General features: G+C 42.8%; 1 protein-coding gene across 3 annotated transcripts in view; it reads right to left on the bottom strand.

The window, feature by feature from the left end:
- MALT1 (MALT1 paracaspase) overlaps window positions 1-18,025 on the bottom strand; it is a 72,355-nt gene that overhangs the window by 45,664 nt on the left and 8,666 nt on the right. For all 3 annotated transcript variants that reach the window (XM_039543206.1, XM_039543203.1, XM_039543204.1), the window contains exons 3-4: window positions 6,023-6,144; window positions 4,655-4,805 (exon numbers count right to left, since the gene is read on the bottom strand). In XM_039543206.1, the coding sequence (XP_039399140.1) occupies window positions 4,655-4,805; window positions 6,023-6,144 (273 nt within the window). The remainder of the gene's footprint in view (window positions 1-4,654; window positions 4,806-6,022; window positions 6,145-18,025) is intronic.

Raw genomic sequence — 18,025 nt, 5'->3', positions numbered from 1 at the left:
ATCACCATTCTTAGTAGCTACTGCTGTATACTGGGTCCCTCTGCAGGAGTTTTGGACCACTTTGAATTTTGTATCTGGCGTAAAGGAAGTGGGCTCCCTCTGTAATTCCACTGTAGGTACATAACTGATACACACAGAGAGCCTTGACAGTGCTTTCTTCTAGGTTAACTTTGCTGTGTATGTGCTTGTACACCTTAATTAAACAACTAGAAAAGGGTTGCTGCACATTTTTATGACACACTAAGGAACTTAATTTTCATTAAAAGCTAATGCTAGTGTAATCTAGAAATTCTGGTGAAGTGGTATAATGATTACCTTGAAGCGTACCGACTATTGGGTTGATTTTTGCTGCATGTGCGCAGAGCTCCCTGTAACTTGAATGGCAAGCCTACATTGAGAGGGTGAAGGGGGTATAAGTAAATAGTCCAAAACAGTAACTTCCATTGCTTTATATTTAAACCACTGATCGTGAAATCTACAGAATGAATTTCTCGTGTAGCCCCAGTGTTAACCATTTAATTTTAAAATCCCTCTTCAGTTTTAAATGTCTCTCAGATCAGGGCCACCCAGAAGATTCAGGGGGCCTGGGGGCCTCGGCAGCGGGGGGCCCCGGCTTCAGCGGTAATTCGGCAGCGGGGGGCCTTCTGCTCTGGGACCCACCGCCGCAGTGCCCCAAAGACCCGCAGCAGGGAGCCCCCGCCGCTGAATTACCACCAAAGACCCAGCTCTTCGGTGGCGGGTCCTAAGGCTGAAGGACCCCCTGCTGCGGATCTTCGGGGCATTTCAGTGGTGGGTCCCGGAGCAGAAGGACCCCCCCGCCGCCGAATTACCGCCAAAGACCTGGAGTGGAAGAAGCTCTGGGGGCCCAGGCCCCACGAGAGTTTTACAGGGCCCCCGGAGCGAGTGAAGGACCCCGCTGCAGGGGCCCTGAAAAAAATATCTCATGGGGGCCCCTGCAGGGCCCGGGGCAAATTGCCCCACTTGCCCCACCCCCTGGGTGGCCCTGTCTCAGATTATAGCTTTGTGCTAAAAAGATCAAATATATAAATATTATGTCAAATAAGTATTGAAGGTGAAACAGGAAGACTTGGTTTTGGTTATACAAAACCATGTCAGCTGGGTTTTGGGGTGTTGTAAAAATAAACAAAGTTGTTTGAATCTGGATTTCATTTTATCTGAACCGCAAGAATGTAGGCAAGCAGGCAAATTGTGTCCTGGATTAGGGTTTTTTGTTTTTGTTTTTAACAAGCAAAACCAAAATCCTATGTTTGGTTTATCTGTAGTCAAAATATTTTACGTTGGTAATACTTACTCTTGTTTCATTGAAAGTCAAAACCAGCAAATAAAGACAACCATAGTATACCCTTAAAGCATAATATACTCCATTTCACTGAAAATATACTTTGGGGGCACCGAAAAGGGTCAGAATCTGAACTGCAGCTGGTTTCTGTAGCAAACAGTTGTAATTCTGGTTCAGTAACAGCAGCTGTTAAATTTTCAGAGTTAAGATACTGATCCCTGCATGCTGTGGTAGCAGTACATCATGAGCATTCAATTCATAACACTGGAGGAGCTTCCTACAGAAGAGCATTCAGCCTTGAATATTCTGTGGTTTGGATTACTGTCCTATAATAGATCACAAAATGGCACTGGGGCTTATAACATTATTGGGAGTTGTCAACTAATGCTATTGAATATAATGTTACTTGTTCAGGTAAACAGAACCTGTAGGAGACATTTCAATGGCGGTGCACTTCTTTTTAGATGCTGAGGATATCCTCAGTGAAATCTTCTACCTAAATCTCACTCTAAGAATCCTTTATCAGGTCTAGCTGCAGCGGATAGAATATATACATAAAAGCATGCAGAAAGTGATATGTTGGCAACATATACTACTGATCCCAATTGTGGGAGATGCAGAGCTGCATCCGCAATGTACTAAGTGCCTTAAAACCTTCTGATGACTTCAACAGGAGCTAAGAGCGCTTAGAAGCTTGCAGAAAGTACTCAAAATCAGGTCCTTAACAGTATTATTTTCAATATGAATTGCTAAGAAAAATCTGGATAAAAGGAGGATCGGTTTTCCAATCCTCCAGCCATGCATACTAGTCCCTAGAGAAAAGAGCGACTATTATCTGTTTCTAATCTTAAATTTTCTGTCTTTTCTCTGTATGTATGTATGTATTAATTAACACAGAGTGTGCGAGAGAGTGAGTTCAGTTTGGACTGCTATGAATAATGGACCAGATCTTCAGCTGGTGTAAAGTGGTGCAGCTTAATTGACTTTGGTGGTGATACACCAAGTGAGAATCTGGCCCATAAATTAAATAAATCAATTTTGTTACGTATGGAGCCAAAATAATACTTTCCTCCCTCACTTATGTAAGAATTGATAACTGACAGAGATACCCCTTTACCCCAGTATAACGCAACCCGATATAACACAAATTCGAATATAATGCGGTAAAGCAGCGCTCCGGAGGGGCTGGGCTGCGCACTTCGGCGGATCAAAGCAAGTTTGATATAACGCAGTTTCACCTATAACGCGGTAAGATTTTTTGGCTCTCGAGGACAGCATTATATCGGGGTAGAGGTGTAATTTCAATGGATATATCAATTTTTATTTGTATCTATCTTAGTTTTCACAGTTCTGCAAAAGCTATTGGGTTTTAAGCATTTTTTCCAATTTTTATCAATTTAAATGTTCACAGTTCCAGGAAATTGGGGGAGGTCAGATAATTATTTAATTACAGTAGATGTTGAGATTCAAAAAGTTGAAGCTTTATAACCACTAAAACACAATTTGTCAACATCACATGTCAAAATATACAAAGTAAATATCCTTCAATCAAATTCTAAGTTCTCAAGCAGCATTCTTCTTACTTTGCTTGTCTATAAATTTCTGTGATCTTTTTCTGTTAACTTTTTTGTGTACAATGAAATCAATGTTTACAGACATTTACTGATAATCTAATCTCTCCATACCCCTCTCTATCTCTTATATATCCATTGCTTTTTAATCATCAGAACTCTTGTGCTACCTCAGTGAACCCCCCTTTTTTGGGGGGGGGGAGGGGTTAGTTTCTCTCTGCAGTTTTACTAAATAGCCAAGACCCAGTCCACTAGGGGAGCCAATATTACAAATCAGGATGATTTAAGACTGTTAAAAAATAGCTCCACTTTTGGTGAGGAGGGAGAAGACAATTGTTCAGATAATATCAAATTGAGTAATTCTTTCATTTCAGATGTTAAAAAGGTCTCTGTTTTAACATTAGTCCTTACAACATTAGTGAAAGTTTGATCAGTGTTCCCTACACTCTTCTCTTGCCTGGAGTAACATGATAAGCAGAACACTACTGTAGTTCAAAAAGCCTATAGCAAAGCATCACCTATGAGTTGCATAATAAAGTAAAAAGTTCTCTCTTTACAGATTGAAGACGATTTACTTTCTTTTTTAACTTAGCACATTTCACCTCATATCAGTAGCTCAGTGAAATGCCAAAACTTCTAAGCAAGGCAGTTAAACAGTAAAAATGTTGCTATTAGTTGTTCGTCTGTAACATTCATTACAAAAGTTCCGCGTATTACCCTACCAAAATAACCACCAAAACCACGCAGCCTCTGAAACTGGGAGTAATGAATGGTGTTAGCACAATAAGGCCTATGAAGTGCACTACAAATAAAAAAAATACTGTATACTCCCCCCAACTTTGGTACCAACTAAATGGATACAAGTGAGCAGATTTTAATCTTCGCATCTTAATTTTCTCTTCCCCTTTATTTAATCCTTTCTTCCTGCATTCTCATTTTACACATTAACATTACATACTTTATACATGATTTTCCTACTACAGGTAAACTTGAACGATATTTGTTACTTACCTGAATATCTATCATCAGATGATCATAATGGTCCCTTCTGTCCTTAAAGTCTGATGCTATGATTAGTATATTTAACTGTTTCGTTGTAAACTTACAAGAATTCTAGTCACACAGAAAACATTAACTCTTTATTTTACTCAGTTTATAAAATAGACAAACACTGGAAGCAAAACATACTTGTCTACATTAAAGTCACTTTTTTACCACTCCACACATATATAGCGGTTTATATTCTCTAAGTGCTGTGTGTTAGGACTAGTTCACAAGTTAATCTCCGTTTCAATTTCTCTACTGCTCTGGAGAGGGTGTAGAGACTGTGCTGGGTCTATGCGTGGTGCAGCACATGTCTGCTGCTGTGCCAGCACACTATGCTGAAGCCTGGCAGGCACATTGGGAGGGATGGAGTCAAGACTACATCCATTCTTCTCCCACTCCCACCTACTTGGAGGATGGGGGGAGGACAACAACAATTCATAGCAAGCTCTACAGAACCTGTTTTCCCTCCCTCTCTATATGCTGTGATATGGGTAGCCAGAACAAGGCAGTGAGGCATAAAACACCCCCTTCACTAACTTGTGTAATCATGAGTGCTGAACCATAATCTGGGCTTTAGCTAATTAAGTTGTTACTGCAACTCAAACACACTTTCACAGCAGATTGAATTTGTCAGATGCATATTTACTTTAAGCCTACTGAATTATGATCTGGTTCATCTTCCCCACCCCCAGATCTGAACAGAGGGGACCCATTGTGAAAGGTATTTGCAACTCACCAGAAGACACGCCCTGGAGATCACAAACGTCCAGTTGTGCCCACCGACTGAACACAAAGGAAGAATCGCTGTTCACTCGACAGATGTAAAACCCAGAATCATTTACACTCACTGGGTTAAAAATCAACTCTGGGGAATTCCCATGTGGAACCTGTGTTACATAGGAGCCACAGAAAAACTTAACTGACTGGTGCTGGTTTGGAGTAAACATAAGAATATTTGTATCTAGCAAGGACAGTACTCCTGACTACTATCACATATTCTTAAAGCCTATTTCAAACGGTCAGAAGAGACAAATCTTGTCCTCAGCCTTTAATATCTTAAAGACAAAATACTGATTCAAGGACAGATTGGTGTTGCTGCTATTAAATAAAGAGACATTAGAAATTTTCTTAGAGTGCACATTGTTTCAGGAACTTCAATTCTGAATCCTTATCCTTCCACAAATAGCTGGACGGGATTCCCAAACCATTATCCCAGTCAGCATTCATGTTATATCAGTATTGTCATAAGCAGACATATCCAACTCTGAACTGGAAACTGTTAGAACTCTTTTTTGGGGCTGCAACAAAAGACTATACATGAAAATAAATGTACCTTTACCAGATAAGAATAAAAAATGTATAGTAAATAGTGCATTGATTACACATTTCAGTAACATGGAGACAATCTCTATCTGGATCAAACTAATTTAACATGTTGCTTGAGGCCTCAAAGTGACCTAACATTACATCTTAAAAATGGACTTTAATATAATTGCTAATATAAGGGTTCATCAATAGGCATTCCTCTTACAGGAAGATACGCCTGGATAAAAGAGGGGGGAAATGTTGGAGAAAAGTTGTGTTCCTTTTTAACTGGGGAATGCTACTCAGGCTATAGGAACATGGGGCGAGTGCAGGAATTTAAAATTTGACCGCTTTTGGAAGGGCACGTTAAGCACATTATGTTTTGAGGAAAGACAGCACACCCTCTCTATAACAAACCCCTGGGGATCCAAGCCATATGACCATTATAGCAAAAAAAAAAAAAAAAAAAGTGGGGGCGTGTCACAGCAGGGAAAGCAGAGCTCCTCCAGCAGGAGCTAATACCTCCTCCAGCCGCAGTGGTCCTGGGACCTGAAGAACTCCGCTCTGTGACCCCGCTGCAGTCCCGGGGCCAGAAGAGCTCGGCTCTGTGACCCTGCTGATTATTGGAGGGTTGCCAGTCTGGAAACTTTCACCATAAATGTTCTTAAAAATATCTTTGAGCCAGTTGGGGGAGGAGGGAAGATGGACTCCAGTTTTTTGTAAGGTTTTATATTCTGCAGACTGACTTTTATGCAATACCTCCATCGAATTCTTGATATTTCCTATATTTGGTTATTACCTCTTTTTCCTGTTTGAACCACTGATAATGCAGAAATGGATGTCCAGTTGCCCAACAACATAGCTTGACTGTTCGTCCAGATAGTACTGACTTAGGGTCTGGCTGTACAACAATCTTTATACCTTTAAAAAAAAAAAAAAAAAGGAGAAGTTAAGACATTGTAACAAGAATGAACTTGCTTCCACTTGTCTTTTGTAAGTTAAATATTGTTGTACGAGTAGAACTGTGCTGTTGTATTTTTGCAGTCTACCTACTGCATGTACTTTACAATTGTCAATTGTTTATTTTAAATACAGTGATGAAGTTTAGTTGTAAGTGGTACATGGATGATTAAATAAGGTTTTTTTAATATTAAAAATTGTTCCCTTATTTAACATTTTTACTACCACAATTTTAACAAACTTGAGGTTGAGAGTCTGTTGCGAGAGAAAGGATTCAACTTTTTGTACATTAGGCAAGTTCTTTTAAAATATGTATTAAATATAAAGGAATTCACAAATTACACTTACACCCACTATGGGGCCTCAACACACTGCCACAGTGGAATGTAGGGGACTCAGTATGAATGAGAATCAGGCCCTTAAAATGTTTTGTTCTGTTCTTGATATGTTACTAATATACCTTATTTTTGTTATCTATGGTTGAATTTATCAAACAAAAATTATTTTAGTCAAAAAGGGACATTTCTAAACTGAATTTTCATGAAGACCTTTTTTCCTCCAAAAATGTTTTTTGCATTTTTGACAAAAATTTTAAGTGTACATATATGCATTCACCTGTTGGCTTTTTGGTGAAAGTGTGTATGTGTGTGTGTTGAGGGCCTTTTCCCCCTATTTTGATTAATCAGTCTAGTCACATGGTGAGACTGTTTCCAAAATGAGGAAAGTAGACATGAAGGAAGGTCTCCAGTGCTTAGGGCATTAGCCTAAGATTTGGAAGACCAGCATTCAGTTTCCTGCTGTACCACAGACTTACTGTGATCTTGGGCAAGTCACTCAGGGCTTGTCTGCTTGGGGAAATTGACCAGAATAGTTAGTAAGGAATAAGCTATTCTGCAATAGCTTCCCATCTGGATACTCTTACTCCAATATACGTGTCCACTGGGGAGTTATTGTGGAAAAGCTACACTTCTACTCCGATATAACACTGTCCTCAGGAGCCAAAAAAAACAAACTCTTACCGCATTATAGGTGAAAACATGTTATATCAAACTTGCTTTGATCTGCCGGAGTGTGCAGCCCCCTCCCCCAGAGCGCTGCTTTACCGCGTTATATCCGAATTCGTGTTATATCGGATCACATTATATAGGGGTAGAGGCGTATAACACTTTAAATTCACACTAACTTATCCTAAAATAGCTTCCTCATGTAGACATGCCCTCAGTCTCTGTCCTTCAGTCTCCCATCTGTAAAAATGGGGATAATAGCACTTTCCTACCTTAAAGGAGTATTGTGAATCACAGAATCATAGAAAGGTAAGGCTCGAAGAGCCCTCGATAAATCACCAAATCTAGCCCCAGCACTGAGCAGGACCAAGTAAACCTAGATCATCCTTGACAAGTGTTTGTCTAACCTGTTTTTAAGAAACCTGCAATGATGGGGAGGGATAGCTCAGTGGTTTGAGCATTGGCCTGCTAAACCCAGAGTTGTGAGTTCAATCCTTGAGGGGGCCATTTAGGGATCTGGGGCAAAAATCTGTCTGAGGATTGCTCCTGCTTTGAGCAGGGGGTTGGACTAGATTACCTCCTGAGGTCCCTTCCAATCCTGATATTCTATGGGTATTGCACAACCTCCCTTGGAAACCTATTCCGGAGCTTAACTAACCTTATAATTAGAAAGTTTTTCTTAATATCTAATCTAAATCTCCCTTCTGTTGATTACTTCTTGATCTATCTTCAGTGGATCTGAAAAACAATTGATCCTTCTGTTCTTTACAACAGCCTTTAACATACTTGAAAACTTATCAGGTTCCCACTCGGTCTTTTCTAAAGACTAAATATATCCATTATTTTAATCTTTTCTCATAGGTTAGGTTTTCATAGGTTAGGTTTTCCCTTTTATCATTTCTGTTGCTTTCTGGACTCTTTCAAATTTGTCCACATCTTTCCTCAAGTGTAGCACCCAGAATTGGTCACAGGACTCCAGCTGAGGCCTCACCAGTGCTGAGTACAGCAGGACTATTACTTGCCATGTTTTACTTACACCACTTTTGTTAATACTCAGAATGATGTTAGCCTTTTCACAACTGCATCATATTGTGATCCACTATAACCCCAGATCCTTTTCAGCAGAACTACCACCTAGCAGTTACTCCCCATTTTGTAGCTGTGCACTTGAGTAGTCCTTCCTAAGTGAAATACTTTGCACTTGTGTTGATTGCAGACCAATTCTCCAATTTGTCAGTCATATTGAATTCTAATCCTTTCCTCCAAAGTGCTTGTGACCTCTCAACTTGGTGCCATCTGTAAATTTTATAAGCACACTCTCACTCTTCACTCCATTATCCAAGCCATTAATAAAAATGCTGAATAGTACCAGACTCAGGATGGACCCCGGCAGGATCCTCGTTTGACAGGAAACAAACAGTTAATAACTACTCTTTAAGCATGGTCTTTCAACCAGTGGCACATCCACTTTATAGTAATTTCATCTAGACCACATTTTCCTAGTTTCCTTATGAGGCTGTTATGTGGGACTGTATCAAAAGCTTTACTAAAAATCAAGATATGATCACATCTACTGCTTCCCCCCGTCAAGTAAACCTTGTCAAAATAGGAACTGAGATTTGTTAGGTACGATTTGTTTTTGACAAATCTATGCTGGCTATTCCTTACAACTCTATTATCCTCTAAGTGATTACAAGGTAGACACATTAAAGGTTTGTGAGACACTCAGGGTACGTCTACACTTACCTGCCGGTTCGACGCGGAGAGTTCGACTTTTTGGAGTTCGAACTATCGCGTCTGATCTAGACGCGATAGTTCGAACTCCGGAAGCGCCGCGGTCGACTCCGGTACTCCACCTCGGCAGAAGGAGTTGGCGGAGTCGACGGGGGAGCCGCGGAGTTCAACCCCGCCGCGTCTGGACGGGTGAGTAGGTCGAACTAGGGTACTTCGAATTCAGCTACGCTATTCACGTAGCTGAATTTGCGTACCCTAATTCGAACCCCCTTCTTAGTGTAGACCAGGCCTAAGATACAGCCGTGATGGGAACCTTATAAATTACTTTAGTAAATCATTTAATTTTCAAATGTAAATTTTGAAAAAGATTTTTTTTTAAATAGTCAATACTTCTACAGAAAAACTGGAACAAACTCAAGCATTAAAAAAAATGTTCTGAATTTCCAAAAATTTCCAGAAATTTCTTTTAAATCAGCTCCAGTTGTCACTAACATTTTAATATGCAAGAAAACCAAGTTCTGTGGAGATATTACAGTAACACTAGCAAGTTCTGAGAAAACTGATTCAAAATTTAGTTTGTTTTCCTGTAAATGTTTATAATTTCACCTTGAAGTAAATATTTTAGCATAATACAATTACCCTCTTACTATAAGAAAATTTTTAAGATGTATAATTTTTGCACTACTTTGTAAGATTACAAATGGGTTTTACTGCTTCACGAACTTCCTCTGAAAGATGAAATGCAGAAGTCAAAATGTGGTTTTACCCTGAAAAGTGGCTAAAACTGCTGTGTCATTATTTCTGTTTGTCATCTTTCACCGATTTCTACATAGTTTACAAGTGTCGGTTCTGAATAAACTCAACCTCAACATTGAACAAATTCAGATTGACTTGCCTACATTGCCATGGGAAGAGAACTTTAGGCAGCAAATACCTCTGCCTGACTCACTGAGGTTACAGAAGGCTGGGAAGTATTATTGCACAGTCTGCCAATTGAGCCCTTGTCCTTCCTGGATAAGGAGCCAGTAAACTGAGAAGGAAGTTTCTTCTTTGGATTTGGTTTGTTGATTTTACTACAGAACTCCAGGAGACAGAATGGACAAATGAATGACACAGGGAAGGAAGATCTTGTTTGGATTTTTGTTATCCCAAAAGGGGAGGGTTCATATTTTTTTAGTTTTGCTGGGGGGAAACTGAGATAGCAGACAGGTAAGCCATTGATGGAGGCACATGTAGCAATATGCTATACATGTGAAGATGATGGATAAATCTGTCCATTTTCTTGGGCATTACCACCAGTAAGAAGATTCTTCAAGCAAAATTTTGCCCTCAGTTATACCTGTGCAACTCCATTGTCTTCAGTGCACAGGTGCATCACTTTCAAAGAGACTACCCTATAGCATTAATAGTTAACAGGTTATTCAGATAATGTGCAAGTTCAGGAAAAGTGTGCTTAGGGTGAAACTAACCTGAGAAAGAAAAGTCTATAGCAACACCCATGATAATTAACAGAGACAGCTACTCAATTGTGACATTAAATGATCCAGCCACCAATTTTAAAAAAAGAAACATACACAACATTCAAGTAAATTTGTGCAATCAGCCTTGCTTGGATCATCAGATCAAACTGAGGGAATTACCAGTACATTTTAACCTAAAGTTCAGGGCCAATCCAAGTTTCTGAGAATAAAAACCTGGATAATTATCAGGAGTTATTTTTTCTTTAACACACAACAACAGAACCCCAACCCAGGAAATTTCTACTATTTATAAAAGCTGTTTGTTAGAACCAGTCATAACATTTGCTTTGTCTTTATCAAAACCTTGGGGTCTGAATTATCAGGGCCACTCTAAGCCAGCAGATCTAGCCAAATAACCCTTAGTTAAACAAGATAGATGAGGTTACACCTTTTTGATAGATTGTAGCGTCCTCACTCTAGAATGAACTACATATTGTCATAGGCTGGCCTATCAGCAGAGCTGAGAGTGGGTCCTGGAAAGTCATACCAATTTGGGCGTCCTGCTGAGTCACCAACATAGGGATATATTCACTGTGCCTTCTTCTGATTCAGGTCCAACGCCACAACTGATAGGAAGTGATTTACAACCATGAGATGCAATAGGGATCAGGTTGCTAAAACTGTAACTGCTCTTCCCAGACTCTGAGAGCTTGTCTTCACTACATACTTAACTAGATTGTTGCCCCATTTTGACTTGTGTACACACCCAACATCCCTGCTTTAAGGCCTGGTTTACACTACAAAGTTTTGCCAGCACAGATATGGGCTAGGAACATGGGGGGAGGGGGAGAGCGGGTGAGAGAAGGGGCAGGTGCATGGCAGGGGACAACAACCCACACACTTCAGCCAGCTACACCAGCAAAACTCCAATGTAGATGCAACTACAGCTATGTTGTCAGACACGCTGTTCTGCCAGCAATGTTATTAGGGGCGAAGGTGTAGCTATGTCAGCAGATGAAGTCCTTCCAGCTTATGCCACATCTCTACTAGCAGGGTCTGCCGGAACCGCTATGCTGGCACAGCCATACCAGCAAGGGATCTGTAGTGTGGACCTGTGGTTCTCAACCTTTCCAGACTACTGTATCCCTTTCAGGAGTCTGATTTGTCTTGTATACCCCAAGTTTCACCTCACTTAAAAACTACTTGCTTACAAAAATCAGATATATAAAGTGTGTCAGCACACTATTAGTGAAAAACTGGTTACTTTCTCATTTTGTCTGTATGAAATTTTAGTTTGTACTGACTTCGCTAGTACCTTTTATGTAGCCATTTGTAAAACTAGGCAAATATCTAAATGAGTTGATGTACCCCCAGAAGACTTCGGTGTACATTGGTTGAGAACCACTGCTGTAGACAATGGCCTGAATGTGGTGGTGCATTAAACTTGAGTTGGCTCGCCCAAGAGAAGACACAGGCAAAAGCTCAAGTGAGCACAGCACCTCAGCTGCTCACATGACCACTCTGAAGAGTGGATACAGGCTAGCAGCGCTTGAGTGCCATTAGTCCTCCAGTGACTTCCCATGATTCCCCCCACTGGCCCAGAAAGGACAGACATGTTCTCACACATTATACTGCAGACCAATTCATAGTGCAGCTCAGATTACTACAGCGCTAAGACCCATTGCATATGTCCCCAGAAGTCTTAGTGCTACCCACAAGTATGTGCAGTGTTAGTGTGGACACAGCAACTCAAGTGTTATTTTGCAGAGCAGCCACTCTCACTCAAGCTAGGTTAACTCAAGGGCTGTAACTCTAACGTAGGTAACTTGAGTTCTCTTTAGTGAAGACATACCCAGACTGAGATCAACACAGGGCTGGCTGAGAACAGTATATCAGCATCACCTAGATGACATTGCTGCCAATGTCAAATACTTTATTAAAATAAATTGTATTAAGGTTTTATGTGATAAAGGATGCTGATGAACAGGAACAGATGTCACCCTATCCAAAGAGTCCCCCTTAGTCATTTATCAAGTTGTCAGATGTGACATCTTTTGGGACGGGATAAGGCAACTTTTCTTTATTGTTTATTAGTCCCAATGCTAGGAATAGACTCTTGATCTTGTCCATCTCAGTCATCATCAGGGGAAATCCCAAAGGGACATGACATCCTTGCAAACTGAGCACCACCCAAATTGATCTCTGGCAAAGCATTTAAAGTGGTGTGGTTGTATATTCAGTTCATGTCCATCACTGGCTATCTTGTCACGCCAGCTACGCTTTTGACACCTACGATCATCACCTGGGTAGCAGCATTCCTTGACACACACTTTGGAATTTCTTGATCTTCCATTCTAATATGTCCCTAACAAAAAAGCCACTGAAACCAAACCAGTGCTGATAGACGTGGTTGCTAGCTTTGGCTTGGAACATCCTTATTTCTAATCTTGTCCTGTCACTCAATATAAAGCAGTGGACAAAGACATGAATCAAAAACATTAATCTGATGTTCTTCCAGCTTTCCTCATCACCCATATTTCATTGCCAAAAACAGAGTTGGTGTAACTGTGGTTCTACAGACCCACAGCTTTGCAGCAAGCTTGACATCACAATGTTTCAACAGAGGCCACTGAAGGGCTGAAACATAGCAGCAGCAGCAGCAGCTGCTGCTATACAAGCATCTATATCTTCCAGCACTATATATGACACTGCACCCAAATATCTGACAGCTGCCACCTGCTCAATGTTCTGTCCAGAAAGGTTAATATTGAGCTGGTTGTAATAGGGAAGAGGCTGCCTGATAATGGGGGGAGGGATAGCTCAGTGGTTTGAACACTGGCCTGCTAAACCCAGGGTTGAGAGTTCAATCCTTGAGGGGGCTGCTTAGGGATCTGGGGCAAAATCAGTACTTAGTCCTGCTAGTGAAGGCAGGGGGCTGGACTCAATGACCTTTCAGGATCCCTTCCAGTTCTATGAGATAGGTATATCTCCATATATAGACTTAGTTTTATCTGGATTAATAACGAACCAATGCATGCTGCTTTCTTGCCTGACCCGACTGGCCATAAACTGCAGCAATTTACCAAACTGAGCCAAAAAGACACGGTCATTCAAGATCTCAAAGCAAACAGGTATTCAGCTCACTTCCAACTACCCCCTCAAAAATTTATCCATCAACACTAATATTGAACAATGATGATGACAAAACAAAGCCTTGCCACGCTCCCATGGGGATAGGAAACCCAACTGACTCAAATACAGCTTTCTGTTCCATTATAAAGCTCTTCTATCAATAAAGTTATCTTCCCAGGAACGCTTTTAGAATATCTATGCAGCAATAAAAAACCTGTGGCACTAAGGCTCAGAGGCCAGACTGTGGGGCTAAAATATGCATCACAGATGTTTGGGGTCAAGCTGGAATCCAAGCTCTGAGACTTGCCCCCTTCATGGGGTTTCAGAGTCCAGGCTCTAACTCAAGCCTAAACATCTACAACACTGCAATTTTTAGCCCCACAGCCTGAGCCAGCTGACCCAGGCCAGCCATGGCCATACTGTGGGTCTTTTATTGTACTGTAAATGTACCTCAAGTCTAATCAGATCCCAAACAGATCTCCTGGACGTTGCAAACAGACCCAGCTTCTTTGCGTCCTGCTCAAAGGAGGCAAAATATCAAAGGAAGTACTGGTCCTCGACCATAGGAAGGTCTAACTCCAACAAGCATATAGCTTACTAAATTGCCTGATTGTTATCTTAAGTGCATATCCCTAACAAGATAGGCACATTAAGATTTCAATTCCTGTCTGCACATGACTGTACATTTTAGGGCCTGCAGTAAGTAATCTAGAGAAAGGAATGTAAGGACCATCTTAATTTCTTTAACATCCTCCTCAGGCACACTCATTCCTCACACACACAATGAATTGTTTCTCTGGCTACTGTTATTGCAGAGCATGACCGGATCATTGTTTATGTTCCCACAATCATAACCTAGGGGATGAAATTTCTCCTTCCTTCCTTGTGCACCCAAAACAAAAGCAAAACCCCCCATGTTTTCACCTGTTCATTACTTTACACTTTCTTTCACTCAGACCAGGTCTACACTAGAAAAAGTTTGCTGCTATAGCTATACTGGCAAACCCTCCTAGTGTAGATGCAGCTTATACCATCAAAAATGTGATTTTGCCAATATAGCTTTTACAGATTCAGTAAGCAAAACAAGGTATACTGGCAAAAGCACTGTATGTTGGTATAACTGCACTTAGAATTATAAGGACAGAAGGGACTGCAAGAGTCATCTAGTCTAATCCTTTGCCAAGATGCAGGATTTATTGTGTCTACACCCAGGGGCGACTCTAGGATTTGCGCCGCCCCAAGCACGGCGGCACGCCGCGGGGGGCGCTCTGGTGGTCACCCATCCTGCGGCTCCGGTGGACCTCCCGCAGACGTGCCTGCGGAGGGTCCGCTGGTCCCACGGCTCCGGTGGAGCATCCGCAGGCGTGCCTGCAGGAGGTCCACCGGAGCCGTGGGACCAGCGGACCCTCCGCAGGCATGCCTGGGAGAGGTCCACCAGAGCCGCCTGCCGCCCTCCCGCGGGACGCCGCCCCAAGCGCGCACTTGGCACGCTGGGGTCTGGAGCCGGCCCTGTCTTCACCATCCGAGCCATTCTTTTGAAAACCTCCAGTGAAGAAGCTTCCACAGTCTCCTGAGGCAGTCTGTTCCATTGTCTTTCTGTTCTTACACTTAGGAAGTTTTTCCTGAGATTTTATCTAAATCTGCTATGCTGTAGTTTGAATCCATTGCCTCTTGTCCTGCCCTCTGTGGCAAAAGAGAACAACTTTTCTCCATCTTTTTTATGGCAGCCTTTCAAGTATCTGAAGACTGCTATCATATCCCCCTTAATCTCCTCTTTTCCAAACTAGCCTTCAGCCTTTGCTCATATGCCTTGCATTTCATCCCTTTAATCATCTTTATCGCTGGCCTCTGGATCCTTTCCAGTTTCTCTACATTCTTTCTATACACTAGTGACCAACATTGGACACCGTACTCCAGCTGACGCCTAACCAGTGCCAACTAGAGCGGTACAGTACTATCACCTGCCATGACGTGCATGCTCTGCATCTGTTAATACAACCTAAAATTGCATTTGCTTGTTTTGCAACAGCATTACATTGCTGACTCATGTTGAGGTTGTGATCCACCACAACTCCCACCCAGATCCTTCTCAACAGTGCTGCTGCCAAGCCAGTTTTCCCCAATTCTGTATTTGTGCATTTGGTTTTTCATCCCTAAGTGTAGCACTTTACATTTGTCTTTGTTGAATTTCATTTTGTTGTCTACAGCCCAGTTCTCCAATTTATCAAGATCCCTCTGAATTTTAGCTCTATCGTCCAAAGTATTGGCAAATCACCCCCCAGCTTTGTGTCAGCTGCAAACTTGATCAGCATGCTCTCTATATCTACATCCAGATAATTAATAAAGGGGTTAAACACCACCAGGCCCAAAATAGATCCCTGTGGAACCCAACTTGAGACCTCTCTCCAATCTGACGTCATTCCATTAATAGTTACGCTTTGTTTGTGGTTGTTTAACCAATTATGTATCCACTTAATGATACTTCTGTCAAACCCACATTTCTCCACTTACACTAGGGATTTTCCCAGTATAGAAATGTTGTCCCATCTCCCCAAATCACTTCCGTACCTGACATTGCTATACTTACAAAAGTCTTGGGTGTAGACCCAGTCTTAGGGTATGTCTACACTACAAGAGTAGTTCGATTTAACTTAGGTCGAATTTGTGGATTCAACCTTATGAAGTCGAATTTGTGTATCCACACTAAGGACACTAATTCGACTTTGTGAGTCCACACTAACGGGGCAAGCGTCGACATTGGAAGCGGTGCATTCTGGGCAGCTATCCCACAGTTCCCACAGTCCCCGCTTCCCATTGGAATGCTGAGTAGAGCCCCCAATGCCTGCTGGGGGAAAAATGTGTCGAGGGTGGTTTTGGGTAACTGTCGTCATTCAACCGTCACTCCTGCCCTCCCTCCAGCGCCAGCGGGAAATCTGTTAGCGCACTTTTCTGGTCAGTGACAGCGCGGATGCCACAGCACTGCGAGCATGGAGCCCGCTGCGATCATCGCTGCACTTATGGCCGTTGTCAACTCCTCGCACCTTATCGTCCACCTCTTCCACAGTCAGCTGCTGAGAAATCGGGCGAGGAGGCTCCGGCAGCGCAGTGAGGACATGAAGTGTCAGAGCGGCACAGACCTCTCACAAAGCACGGGATCCCGCGCCGCGGAGATCATGGTGGCAATGGGTCACGTTCATGCTCTGGAACGGCGATTCTGGGCCCGGGAAACAAGCACGGACTGGTGGGACCGCATAGTGCTGCAGGTCTGGGATGAATCACAGTGGCTGCGAAACTTCAGGATGCATAAGGGCACTTTCCTTGAACTCTGTGACTTGCTGTCCCCTGCTCTGAAGCACCAGGACACCCGAATGCGAGCAGTCCTGAGTGTGCAGAAGCGAGTGGCCATAGCCCTCTGGAAACTTGCCACGCCAGACAGCTACCGGTCAGCAGCGAACCACTTTGGCGTGGGCAAATCTACCGTGGGGGTTGCTGTGATGCAAGTAGCCCACGCAATCGTTGAGCTACTGCTCTCAAAGGTAGTGACCCTGGGAAACGTCCAGGTCATCATAGATGGCTTCGCCGCGATGGGACCCAAACTGCGGTGGGGCTATAGATGGGACTCACATCCCTATCCTGGGACCGGCCCACCAGGCCAGCCAGTATATTAACCGAAAGGGCTACTTTTCAATGGTGCTGCAAGCACTGGTGGACCATAGGGGACGTTTTACCAACATCTACGTCGGGTGGCCGGGCAAGGTTCATGACGCGCGTGTGTTCAGGAACTCTGGTCTGTTTAGACGCCTGCAGGAAGGTAGTTTCTTCCCGGACCACAAAATAACTGTTGGGGATGTGGAGATGCCTACAGTGATCCTCGGGGACCCAGCCTACCCGCTAATGCCCTGGCTCATGAAGCCCTATACAGGCGCCTTGGACAGTGACAAGGAGCTCTTCAACTACTGGCTGAGCAAGTGCAGAATGGTGGTGGAGTGTGCTTTCAGACGTCTCAAGGGGAGATGGAGGAGCTTACTGACTCGCTCGGATCTCAGCGAAACCAATATCCCCATTGTTATTGCAGCTTGCTGTGTGCTCCACAATCTCTGTGAGAGCAAGGGGGAGACCTTTATGGCGGGATGGGAGGTTGAGACAAATCACCTGGCTGCTGATTACGCTCAGCCAGACACCCGTGCGATTAGAAGAGCCCAGCGGGAAGCGCTGTGCATCCGGGAGGCTTTGAAAGCTAGGTTCCTCAGAGAGCAGGGTAACCTATGACTGTCCAGTCTCTTTACAGAGAAGCTGAACCTGCCCCTGTTTCAGTTACTATTAACTTTTTTCAGCGGTTACATACCCCGTTCACCAGGTTTCCCCCCTTCCAACAGACGTTTCAAAATAAAGTTATTGGAACATTGTTAATTAACAAAGTTTTCTTTACTAACGAATTCGCGTTAAAGGGTTCAAACAGGGACGCAGACTGTGGTGGGTACGGTGTGCAGTGATGTACAGACCGCTTCTACA

This window comes from Mauremys reevesii, linkage group 6 (assembly GCF_016161935.1).
Source record: "Mauremys reevesii isolate NIE-2019 linkage group 6, ASM1616193v1, whole genome shotgun sequence".
Classification (NCBI taxonomy): Eukaryota; Metazoa; Chordata; order Testudines; family Geoemydidae; genus Mauremys; species Mauremys reevesii.
This window is presented reverse-complemented; position numbering and strand designations above follow the sequence as displayed.